At 29.1% G+C, this 12,767-nt stretch overlaps 1 protein-coding gene across 1 annotated transcript; it reads left to right on the top strand.

The window, feature by feature from the left end:
• Positions 1–4,326: 4,326 nt before the first annotated feature.
• Positions 4,327–12,551, top strand: LOC119615472 (whirlin; the record flags this gene model as incomplete). Its single annotated transcript, XM_037971476.1, has 8 exons — positions 4,327–4,634; positions 6,095–6,415; positions 6,492–6,663; positions 6,744–6,854; positions 6,931–6,960; positions 11,519–11,613; positions 11,839–12,304; positions 12,531–12,551. Coding segments are annotated over 8 exons (1,524 nt in total), but the record flags the coding sequence as incomplete, so codon positions are not given.
• Positions 12,552–12,767: the final 216 nt, after the last annotated feature.

The following is a 12,767-nucleotide window of genomic DNA, read 5'->3' as shown; positions in this document are numbered from 1 at the left end:
GTATGGTTCATCAAAAAATATTAAAAGAAATTTGACGTAGTAGGTTGTTGGAAAATAACACATATTTTAGTGGGTACCCGGTACCCATATTAACAAATGTAAGAATTTTGCTGCAAAACTTGTACCAGTAATCCAAAAAAAATTTAAAAAAAAATGTAACATAATAGGTTCTTGAGAAATAGCGCATTTTTTTAGCGGGTATCCGGTAGACATATTAACAAAAATGATAATTTTAAGGAGTGAAAATATAATAATTTATAAAAAATATCAATTGAACTCGTAAAAACTCAACATTTTTAAGCGAGTACCCGGTACTCACATTACCAATGTTGTCATTTTTGGAATAAAACTTAAGAATAGTTGGTTCTTTTTCACTTACCTTGTGGAAGCAATAGCTGTGAATAAAATCTTGAGATACGCCTTTTCTTTGCTCGTTTTCAATAGCTAAAATTGCTTTGAATTTAAAAAAAAAAAAACACCAAAACTTTAGATTTTTTCTATATAAAAAGGCCATAGAAAGAGCTTTATGCCGCTTATTTCTTTTATTTTTATTTCTTTTTTTGCTCTTTCATTTATTTTTCTTTTTAAAAATAACTTTATTTTTTTCAAACATCTTGCTTTTGTTAAACACATTTCCTATTTCCTTTATAAACTTTAGCAACAACAACTAAAAACACTTTCATTGATATGAAAGAGCTTTATTTAACTTTATTCTTTAATTTACTTTTGCTCTCTTTCATTTACTTTTAATTTTTCTCTTTTTACTTTTTGCGCAAACCGCTTAAATAAACTTTAAAATAAACAACAACAACAACAACTTTTTCTTCTTTAGTTCCTTTATCAACAACTTTACACACACACTCACTCATACACACAAAGCTATACAAACGTCTTCTCTTAACTGCCCCAAAACTAGATACACATTTTTTCTTCACGACTGCTCTGCCGGCAGAGACTTTTTTCTTAACAACTTTTTTCAACCACAATTTTTCCTTTAAATAACTAGATTTGTTCACAAATTTTAAAATTTTCTTATAAAACTTTGTTTACATTACATTATTATTAACTTTTTACTTTTATTTCAAAACTTTAACTATTTTTAATTAATTTCTAAACGAGACACTACTATAAAACGAACCCGCTGTTAAGAATTTACAATGATAACTGAAACAAAAAACTCTCTGGCAATTCCTTTGCATTAAACAAAATTTCCTTATCTTCTTTAGCCGGCTGCTCACACTCAACTGGTTTAACTAAAAAACATAACAAAAAGTATCGACTAGCTGTCTCTTTCTCTCACTGCTTTTGTTCTAAGCTAAAAGCTCTTGCTCAATTACTCCTTTATTTTCTTCAGTTCTCAACTATAAATCACTAACAGCGGTTGTGTCGGTCGGTTGTTCTATTAAACAATAATTAATAATAAAAGAAAAAGTGTTTGAATAAAAGTAAAATCTTAATAAACTGAAAGTTTAGTTAAAGTTTTATAAGAAAATTAAAAAATATTTAAAAGAAACTCGATTTTTCATCAAAATTTCGTTAGTGAAAAAATGTTGTTAAGAAAAAAGTGCTGCCGGCAGCGCAGTCGAAAAAAAAAATAGTATGTATCTACTATTTTAGAAAGCTCTTCTCGCGAGTGTTGTTAGTTGTTGGTGTTGTTGTGAATAAAGGAAATGTTGTAAAGATTGATGAAATGGTTTACGCAAAGGAAAGAGCACAAAATATAAGTAAATAAGAGAGAGCAAACGTAATGAGTTAAAGTAAAGAAATATGTATGTTTTTTTAAAGCTTCGTTTTAAAAGTCTGTTTATATTAATAGCGGAAGTGGGTGTGGTTTTTGTCTTTGCTAAAGTGGTGAAAATGAAATATGTTGAATAAGCATGAGCAAAAGGTTTAATAAAAGTAAATATATTTAAATGAAAAAATAGAAAGCAAATAAAAGAGCAAAAAATAAATAAAAATTAAAAAAAGCTCTTTCTATGGCCTGTTTTATATTAAAAAAAAATCTGAAGTGTTTAATAGAGTTAGTTTAAAAATTTGAAGAAATGGATTACTCAAGATTTATTTCCAAGCTATGGCAACAATAAGGTAAATTCTTAAAAACAAGTTTTAGTTTCTATTGAAAAGATTTTTCCCAAATTTTTACATTTATTAAGATGTTAGTTAGTTAGTTAGTTAGTTAGTTAGTTAGTTAGTTAGTTAGTTAGTTAGTTAGTTAGTTAGTTAGTTAGTTAGTTAGTTAGTTAGTTAGTTAGGTTAGGTTAGGTTAGGTTAGGTTAGGTTGATAGGAGGATGTATACTACATCAAATCCGAAGAAATACACCTAGGCCACTATCGGGCCTGTTGTGCGCTCCAATTCAAGAAAAAAAAAAATTGTTCACTGAATGTATTATTTTTCCATGTTCAGAAACTCAGTTTCCTGGACGTAATTCCTAAGAATCTTCCAATCGGTGTTGGTTAAGAATGTTATTTCCGAAATAACATCACTTCCAAGATACTTGGATCTAACTTCGACGAATGCCTGACAATGGCAAAGAAAGTGCTCCAGAGTTTCACTGTCCTCTCCACATGCTCTACATTCATCTGAATCCGCACGTCCAATTTTGTATAGATGTGCTCGTAATCCTGTGTGTCCACTGAGAATACGTACCATCATACTAACCTCAGACTTGCTCATTTTGAGAAGATTTCTCGTCTTGCTCCCATCAGGGTCACCCCATAGAATCTTTGTGGTTCTACCCACCGTTTCATTATTCCAAGAGGCCTTATGGGATTCTCTCATCCATATTTTTAATTCAGCTTTTGTTGCGTCGAATGGTTTTGCGTTTGTCAGGTTAACTACATCGAGCTCCCTTCCCTTTAAAGCTATTACATTAAAGGGAAGGGAGCTCGATGTAGTTAACCTGACAAACGCAAAACCATTCGACGCAACAAAAGTTAGTTAGTTAGTTAGTTAGTTAGTTAGTTAGTTAGTTAGTTAGTTAGTTAGTTAGTTAGTTAGTTAGTTAGTTAGTTAGTTAGTTAGTTAGTTAGTTAGTTAGTTAGTTAGTTAGTTAGTTAGTTAAATACCGGGTACTCGTTAAAAATTAGAATACCGGGTACTCGTTCCAAGTTATGTTATTTTACGGAAATGTTTGGTTTTATCTTTTCTTTAACGGTCTCTCCTTTACGCTTGCAGCATTTTTTTAAACTAAAAATTTTATATATATGAAAGTGAGTACCAGGTACTCGTTTGAATTTTTAGGCTTTTGTGCAAGATTTTGTTACATTTTCATAATGTTCAGAGAATAGCTACAATTTCGTTTCGTTGAAAAAACCTTGTATTTAGAAGGTGAATACCGGGTACTCGCTTGAAATTATAATATTTTGCGAAAAATTTGGGTTTTATGTTTACTTTTACAGACTCCTATTTATGATTGGATAAAATTTTGTAAAAGAACTGTATATTTAAGAAAGTGAGTACCGGGTACTCGTTCAATTTTTTTGGATTTTATGAAAGATTTTGTTTCTACATTGACACTTTTAAATTCATTCCGTAATCATTACACTTACACTTGATATTTTTGTTTACATCGAAAAAAAAAAACACTAATACACTTTGAGAAAAAATTGGCAATAGAATAAGTTTTTGTTTCTATTTTCCTGCTCTTTCAATTAAATGTGTTTATGATTTCCTTTTTTGTGTTTTTTATATAACTAAGTTTACATTTCTCATACGATACACTGAGCGAAATAAAAACTATGAAAAAGCAGTTTGAAAAAATCTAAAAAAAAAAATATTTAAAAAATATTAAACAGCTGCTTATAATAGTTTCAAATAAAAAATTTGTAATTAAAAATGTTTAACATTTTTAGAATAAACTAATTTTTTATTTCAGTGTAATTTTTTTTAATAAAAAAATAAGAAACAATTCAAGGCTATTTTTTTCCAATAATAATAAAAAATCCTTAAATGTTGCCTTAAAAATTGTTTCAAAATTAAATAAATAAATGTGTTGTAAACATGCACGTCGTGAGCCTAAGAAAGAAAAACATATAAATAATCATTACACTGCACCATAAAATTAAAGCACCATTACATATTTTTCAACTTCTATTCAGTTACTCTTTTATACTAAGTTTAACAAATCTTTGTATAATAAGTTTTACTAAGTTTCTCTTTTATAATTAATTTCATTTAAACTTTTTTTCTTTAACACTTTTCTGTTACAATTTTAATTTTCCTTTCTTTTCGGTTTCTTTTTACTTTTCGTTTTCGCATTCTTCTTCTGTCTGTCTGTCTACCTTCGTCTTTTTTTTTGTTGTCTCTTCTATTGCCACATTTTTTCTTAACGCAGAGATGTGTGCAGATATTGAAATCATCACGTCAAATCAGTATGACGGTACGTGCACCACCTACGCTTAATTCAACGGCGCCACTGCATGGTTTTGGTCCTCCCTCGCGTGATCCCATGTATGCATCGATGGCCCCCCTGCTGCCACAACAGTCTGCACTGCCACCGGGTGCCAGTATAGGAACATCACCATCGGGTGGGCCATTGCCATATCGGCAGACGTGCTCCTGGATGGATCGTCATGGTAGACCCGCCTCACCGCCCATGGAATATGGGGGAAGGAGAAGTGAACGAAGAGATCGGTGAGTGTTTTTGGAAATGAGAATGAGATTTTACTTCGACAAACTTTTTTGTTATTCATTTGGTTATATTTGTGGTAAAAAGTACTTTTTTGAAAAAAGTACCTTTTTAAGTACTTTTCTGAAAAGAATATAATTTGAAGTACTTTTGCAAAAATTATATTTTATTTTCTTTTTTAAAGACTTTTTAAATTTTGTAAAAAAGTACTCTTTGAGTAGAAAACTTTTGGTACAAAAAGAACTTTTTAAAAGCATTTTGAAAAAGTTGAAAAATATGGTACAATTCTTACTTTTTGTTGTTTGATTTAGTACATTTTTTGTAAAAAGTACTTTTTAAAAGTAGTGCCTTCTTAAGAACTTTTTACAAAAAGTGTATTTTTAAGTACTTTTTGCCAAAAGCAACTTTTAATGTAAAAAATTCCTATTTTTAAGAATTTTAATTTAAATTTTGTAAAAAAGTACTTTTAGTAGCAAAAAGTACTTTTTAAAAGTTTTTATACTAATTTTTAAAAATGTATTAATTTTTTTGGCACAATTTTGTTTTCGAATTTGTTTATATTTTTGAAAAAGTAATTTTTAGAAAAATTAAATTTTTAAGTACTTTTTGCAAAAAGTTACTTTTAATGTGATAAATTCCTATTAATAATACTTATGATTTAAATTTTGGAAAAAGTACCTTTATGGTAGAACACTTTTTGTAACAAAAAGTACTCTTTCAAAGTGTTTATTTTGGTACGTTCCTTGTTTTTGTTAAAATTTTGAAAAAAGTGTTTTTTTTATTTCTTTTTTTGACAAAAAGTACTTTTTAGAAAAAGTACTTCTATAAAAGAACTTTGTAGCAAAAGTGATTTTAGAAATTTTTTATGTAAAACGTATTTTTTGCTGTTTTTCATGTTTTTCACACATTTTTGCCTTTATTTTAGTTGTGATACAAAAAGTACTTTTTTGGAAAAGTACTATTTGCGAATTTTGTTTTTGACAGAAAGTACTTTTTTCAAAAAGGTTTATTTTTAACATTGTTTTTCACACATTTTTTCTTTTATTTTAGTTTTGATACTTTTTTTAACAAAATGTACTTTTTTGGAAAAGTACTTTTTGCGAATTTTGTTTTTGACGAAAAGTACTTTTTTCAAAAAAGTTTATTTTTAACATTTTTAAGTACTTTTAAGTAAAAGTACTTAAAAATCTTATTGATATTAAATTTCTTCTTTCTAAACTTGATTTTGGTACTATTTTGGACAAAAAGTACTTTTTTAAAAAAGTTTGTTTTAAACTGTTTTAATTACAAATTTAATAAAACTGTTATCGAAAAAAATTTCAAAATTTTTATTTTTGTTTTTTTTTTTTTGTCCAAAATGGTACTTTTTCCAAAAATGTACCAAAAAGTACTTTTTTATTGTATCCCCTTTCTAGAAGAAAAAGCTAATTTTTTAACTTACATTTAATCGTTGTACTCTTTCTAGAATACGCCGTGTCGAATTGCTAATAGAACCGGGTCAATCATTGGGTCTTATGATACGTGGCGGCGTTGAATATGGTCTGGGCATATTTGTGACCGGCGTGGATAAGGAGAGTGTTGCCGATCGGGCGGGTTTAATGGTGGGTGATGAAATACTCGAAGTTAATGGTCAATCATTTCAAGATGTCACCCACGACGAGGCTGTTAGTCAGTTAAAATACCACAAACGTATGTCACTGGTGATACGTGATGTGGGTAAAGTGCCACATTCCTGTACCTCCATAGAAATGGAGCCATATGATGCTTATAGTCCCACGGGGACAAGGTGGGTTAAAAGATTATATGTTTTTTTGGTGTAAGTTTAATTTATTTAATTTGTGTGTTTTATTTTTGTGTTTTAGAGCACGACGAAAAGGTCAAATCACCGCCATGGTAGAGGAGAAGGCCCGCTCTCTTTTACCCCGCCACCATTTTGCAAGTCTTTCGTATTATATAGCCGAATATTGTGCGAAAGCAATGACCATAGATGCCTTTGTAGCCGTCTTATTAGAAATGTTAGATACATATGAAAAGGTGGGTCGGTGGTGGCTAAACACAGACAGAAATTTTAGTGTGAAATTATGTTTTTATTTTTTTTTTTTTTTTATTTCTAGCATACACTAGTGACGGAAATCCGTGAACTTATATTTCCTGAGGATCGTACTCGTTATGATGAGTTAGTTTATCGTAGAGAACGTGATCCTTATAGTGGCGAAAGATTAAGGGTGGGTATCTTAGCTTTCTTTTTGTCCACTAAAGGAAAATTTTATCTGTGTTTTGTTTTTGTTTTTAATTTTTCAGCGTAAAGGAGAAAGTGCGCGTGATTTGCCGGTAAGCTTTTTAGAAGATTTGTTCTACGACACTGACACTTATTATTAATCAAAATAAAACAATTATTAACAATATTTTAACAACAAATATTCTATTAAAAACTACTAAAAACTAACTTACTACATAACCTCAAACTATTTGAAAACCTAACCTAACAAAAGCTTAATAATATTTATATTATAAATTGAGTAATGAATTACTACTAAACAGCATGTTAAATGTAAAACCGTATTAGTCTTATTATTAACTAATTTTATATAATTAATTAACAAAATTTCTATTTTAGTTGAAAATTGAAACTAATTTTCATTTCTTTAAGTGTATTCTTTCTAAAATTGGTTGAATTTTCTATTTTCTTTTATAATTTCTTATTTCTTAACAAAATTTCTATAAAAAAAAAAACTGTTGTTGTTTTAGTACAATTGTTGTTGTTGTAATTGTGTGTTGTCTTTTTAATTTTCTTTAAATCCTACAAAAAAAAACACTCAATAGATAAGAAATGTCTTTTAGAAAAAACCTAAAAAATATGACAATAATTAATTTTCTTGAAAAAAAATTTGGAAAATATTAAAAAAACTCTCTTTAAAAATTAACAATCTTTGGAAAATTTCTTAAATTATAAAAACAATTTATTATAAACTTTAACAAAGAAACAAAATGTTATTATTAAAAAACTCTTTGCATGCTCTTTACTCTATACTACTTTACACTAACTATTCTTAAATCACTTTTGTTTTCTTTTTTGTCTAAAATTTCCCTTAATAAAGTTATAAAAATGTTAAAAAAAAAAAAAATAAACAAACTAAATCAATCACTCACTCTTTTATCTATTGAGGTTTGTTTTTTAATATTACTATTCTTGTGTTTTTCTAACTATTTTGTTGTATGTTGTTGTTGTTTCTAAGTAGTTGTATGATTTCTCTCAGTGTAGGCTGTTTATAAGTGCCGAATGTCAATTTTTATAAATTTTTGTTTTTCCTTTTGGCAAATGTTAAAAAATAGTTTTAGTAATTTTGTTTTATTTTTTCTTTAAAAACAAATCAAACTAAACATATAACTTATGGCATACACTTAGAAAAAATGTAAAAAAAAAAACTTTATTTAAAAATTTTTGAAAAATCCAACAAAAATCTTAAACAAAGCTGATTTTGTATACATTTCAATAGACATTCAATAGATTTGATATTAAAGTGATATTAGAAAATTCCAAAAAATTTTCAAAATTTTACAATTTATTGAAAATTTCCAGATTTTAACTTTTTTACAAAATATTCCAGTTATAAATTAATGTCAGTTTTTTGCTTCATTTATACAAAATTTTCTCTTAAAATACTCTCAAATTCTTCTTATCAACTTCAACAAATGTTTAATTAAATCAATTTCAAATCGATTTATTTCATTAACTAGTTTGTGAAATCAATTTGCTTAACAGATATTTTTAATCTTAAGCTGTGAAACAAATTTTTGGTTACTAACTGACCTTGCGAAATAAACAAATAATGTTTTGCTAAAATAATTTAATTAAACTGTTTATTTGGTTTTTACAGCTATAGAGTACTAAAAGTTTTAGAGCTAATTAAATTGCAAAATCGATTTCAAAAAAATGCCAATACTACTTGATTTGATAAATTAAGTGGACATGACATTAAAAAGAATTAAATAAAAACTCTGATAAAGACTAAAATATAGTCCAGAGAAAACACTAGATAATAGACTAGACAGTCGGCTATAGACATCATTATAGACTAGGCTACAGACTTAATTATAGACTAGACTACAGATTAGAATAAAGACTAGACTATAGATTAGACTAGGCTATACACTAAAGTAAAGACTAGGCTACAGATTAGAATAAAGTCTAGGCTACAATATAGACCAGATTATAGACTAGACTATAGACTAGACTATAGACTAAACTATGGACTAGACTATAGACTAGAATATAGACTAGACTATAGACTAGACTATAGACTAGACTATAGACTAGACTATAGACCAGACTATAGTCTAGACTATAGACTAGACTATAGACTAAACTATAGACTAGACTATAGACTAGACTATAGACTAAACTATGGACTAGACTATAGACTAGAATATAGACTAGACTATAGACTAGACTATAGACTAGACTATAGACTAGACTAGACTAGACTATAGACTAGACTATAGACTAGACTATAGACTAGACTATAGACTAGACTATAGACTAGACTATAGACTAGACAATAGACTAGATTATAGACTAGACAATAGACTAGATTATAGACTAGACTATAGACTAGACTATAGACTAGACTATAGACTAGACTATAGACTAGACAATAGACTAGACTATAGACTAGACTATAGACTAGACTATAGACTAGACTATAGACTAGACTATAGACTAGACTATAGACTAGACTATAGACTAGACTATAGACTAGACTATAGACTAGACTATAGACTAGACTATAGACTAGACTATAGGCTAGACTATAGACTAGACTATAGACTAGACTATAGACTAGACTATAGACTAGACTATAGACTAGACTATAGACTAGACTATAGACTAGACTATAGACTAGACTATAGACTAGACTATAGACTAGACTATAGACTAGACTATAGACTAGACTATAGACTAGACTATAGACTAGACTATAGACTAGACTATAGACTAGACTATAGACTAGACTATAGACTAGACTGTAGACTAGACTATAGACGAGATTATAGACTAGACTATAGACTAAACTATAGACTAGACTATAGGCTAAACTATAGACTGGACTATAGACTGGACTATAGACCTGACTGTAGACTAGACTATAGACTAGGCTATAGACTACACTACAGATTAGACTGTAGACTAAACTTTAGACTAGACCTTAGACTAGACTATAGACTTGACTATAGACTTGACTATAGACTAGACTATAGACTAGACTATAGACTAGACTATTGACTAGACTATAGACTTGACTATAGACTTGACTATAGACTAGACTATAGACTAGACTATAGACTGGACTATAGACTAGACTATAGACTAGACTATAGACTAGACTAGACTAGACTAGACTAGACTAGACTAGACTAGACTAGACTAGACTAGACTAGACTAGACTAGACTAGACTAGACTAGACTAGACTAGACTAGACTAGACTAGACTAGACTAGACTAGACTAGACTATAGACTAGACTATAGACTAGACTATAGACTAGACTATAGACTACACTATAGACTAGACTATAGACTAGACTATAGAATAGACTATAGAATAGACTATAGACTAGACTATAGACTAGACTATAGACTAGACTATAGACTAGACTATAGACAAGACTATAGACTAGACTATAGACTAGATTATAGACTAGACTATAGACTAGACTATAGACTAGACTATAGACTAGACTATAGACTAGACTATAGACTAGACTATAGACTAGACTATAGACTAGACTATAGACTAGACTATAGACTAGACTATAGACTAGACTATAGACTAGACTATAGACTAGACTATAGTCTAGACTATAGACTAGACTATAGACTAGACTATAGACTAGACTATAGACTGGACTATAGACTAGACTATAGACTAAACTATAGACTAGACTATATACTAGAGTTTAGACTAGACTAAAGGCTAGACTATAGACTTAAATATGAACTAGTTTTTAGTACGTAAATGAATTGTTGGTGGTTTTTGCACATAACGTGTTCAATAACTGTTTTATTAGAAATATGACCTGGTTTTATTTTTTAATGTGTGTCTATGATGACCTGTCAATTATGACAATTTTCAAAATTGTCAGTAGGTTTGCGGTGTTACGCAAAAAGGTTTCCTTTGTAATGGAATTATTGTAATTCTTATGTTCGTAGCAATTCTAAACGAAAGTGTGCTTAATTTCCATGACAGTTTGTTCAACTGTATGAAAAGATTTACTTGTCATTATTTTAGTTGAAATGTCAATCAGACTTTGATACTCTCGTACCAAAAACAAAATCAATGATAATTAGTTGGTATGGTAATATTTTCAGTCGCTAAGTGTATGTCAAAGAAAATGTTTGGTTTGAAAATCAACGACTTTATTTTTAAATTTGAAAATCGGAAGTTCTAAACAATACAAATTCTCCAGATTGGGTTTAAGTTTTTAACAAAAATTATCAACAAGTAACCAAAGAAAACAACACCAAAATTTCAGCAATAATTTAGAACTAAAATAAACTCACCTTTTTTAAGCATAAAGAAATTCACCTCAATAAATTTCACCACCACACTACACCGAAAGAAAATTACTCAAAGAATTAACAAACAAAAGGCACTTTAAATAAACATATTTTATAAAAATTATTAAAATATTATCAAACAGATTTTTATAATAAAACAGCACTTATTTAAATTATTAAATTATTAAATAATAAATTTGTTTGAAAACAAACAGCACCTTTTAAAATTAACTGAAAATACAAAAAACGAATTTGCGTTAACGAAAAACTATTGTTAATTTGAAGCAAATTAAATAAAATTTGAATATTGCGTGTTGTGTACCCTTACGTAGGTAACCGATGTGGATTTGGAAGTAAGTGCGGCTACTGGCAGAAGTCCTTCATCGGACTCAGGGCTGGGCATGACCATGACGGATTTGAAAAATCGGTACTCTTTTGTTTTAAAGCACAATTTTTTTCCATACTAAAGAAAACAACAAAAATTAATGACAAATTTTTTTTTCAATATTTTTTTCTCTTTAAAACTTCAATTTTACTTTTTTACAATTTGTTAAAAAAAAAACAAAAAAACCAAAAATTTTAAATTGACAAAAATGTTGGTTACAAATTGCAACTACAAACATGTTATTAAAACAAAAACAAAAAATAACAGACCTTTACAACGTTTACCCTATCGACCCATGTCGGCCGAACCGATTTTACATCGTTCTCACTTTCATCATCCCACACCACAAAAACTGCCATCAACATCTACATCCTCATCGACAGCATGTAATTCATCCCAACAGCAACAACAACAACTTTTACAACAACAACAACAAGCGCCACCACTGCCAACCAATTCATATTTACATCCTCCTACACAAACCAATATCGGCCATTATCATCGCTATACCAGTCATCATGCCTCATTGCGTCATCTTGGTGGCTTTGGTTCACGTCTGGCCGGTAACTCATCATCAACATCGAAAATAATGGGACCAACTTATTATCACAGCAGTACCACCCATAATACTCCACAAAAGCAGTTTATGTACAAAACTTCTAATACAAATACTAACGACGACAGCAGTTGCATGGGCCTCATCAATCAAACGCATTTTGACAATCAACATCAGGTGATGATCATATCTTACAAAAATGTCATATTTTCTAAAAAAAAACAACAAACTTATAATTTCTAAAAACAAATTTGTGAAAAAAATCCTTTAAACAAAAAGAATTTCTAAAAAATTTGCAAATTAAACAAAAAAAAAGTTCAAATTTCTATCACTGTCACCTTTTTATTGCTGTCGTCTTTTATCACTGCTCTCTTTTTGTATACTCTCTCTCTCTCCTTTAAAGCCACTTTTCACTGTCTTTTAAAATTTCTTCACCTTTTTTCGAAATTCTTCTGAGGCACCCAAATTTTTTATAAAACTTTTTTTTAACAATTTTTTTTTTAATTTTTAACACCAAAAATTGACATTCGAGGTTTTTAGCTGTTTTACCATCAGGGTCTTTGTATTTAAATAAAAAAATTTCTCTGGTCATACAACCCCTTTTAGGGCCTTTTTTTTTTTCTTTGTATCCATATGTAGT

Source organism: Lucilia sericata, unplaced genomic scaffold, assembly GCF_015586225.1.
Source record: "Lucilia sericata isolate MDLA Ls3-8-SP2 unplaced genomic scaffold, ASM1558622v1 Contig005308F_arrow, whole genome shotgun sequence".
Taxonomy (NCBI): Eukaryota; Metazoa; Arthropoda; class Insecta; order Diptera; family Calliphoridae; genus Lucilia; species Lucilia sericata.
Note: the sequence above shows the minus strand (reverse complement) of the source record. Positions and strands in the feature narration are given on the sequence as shown.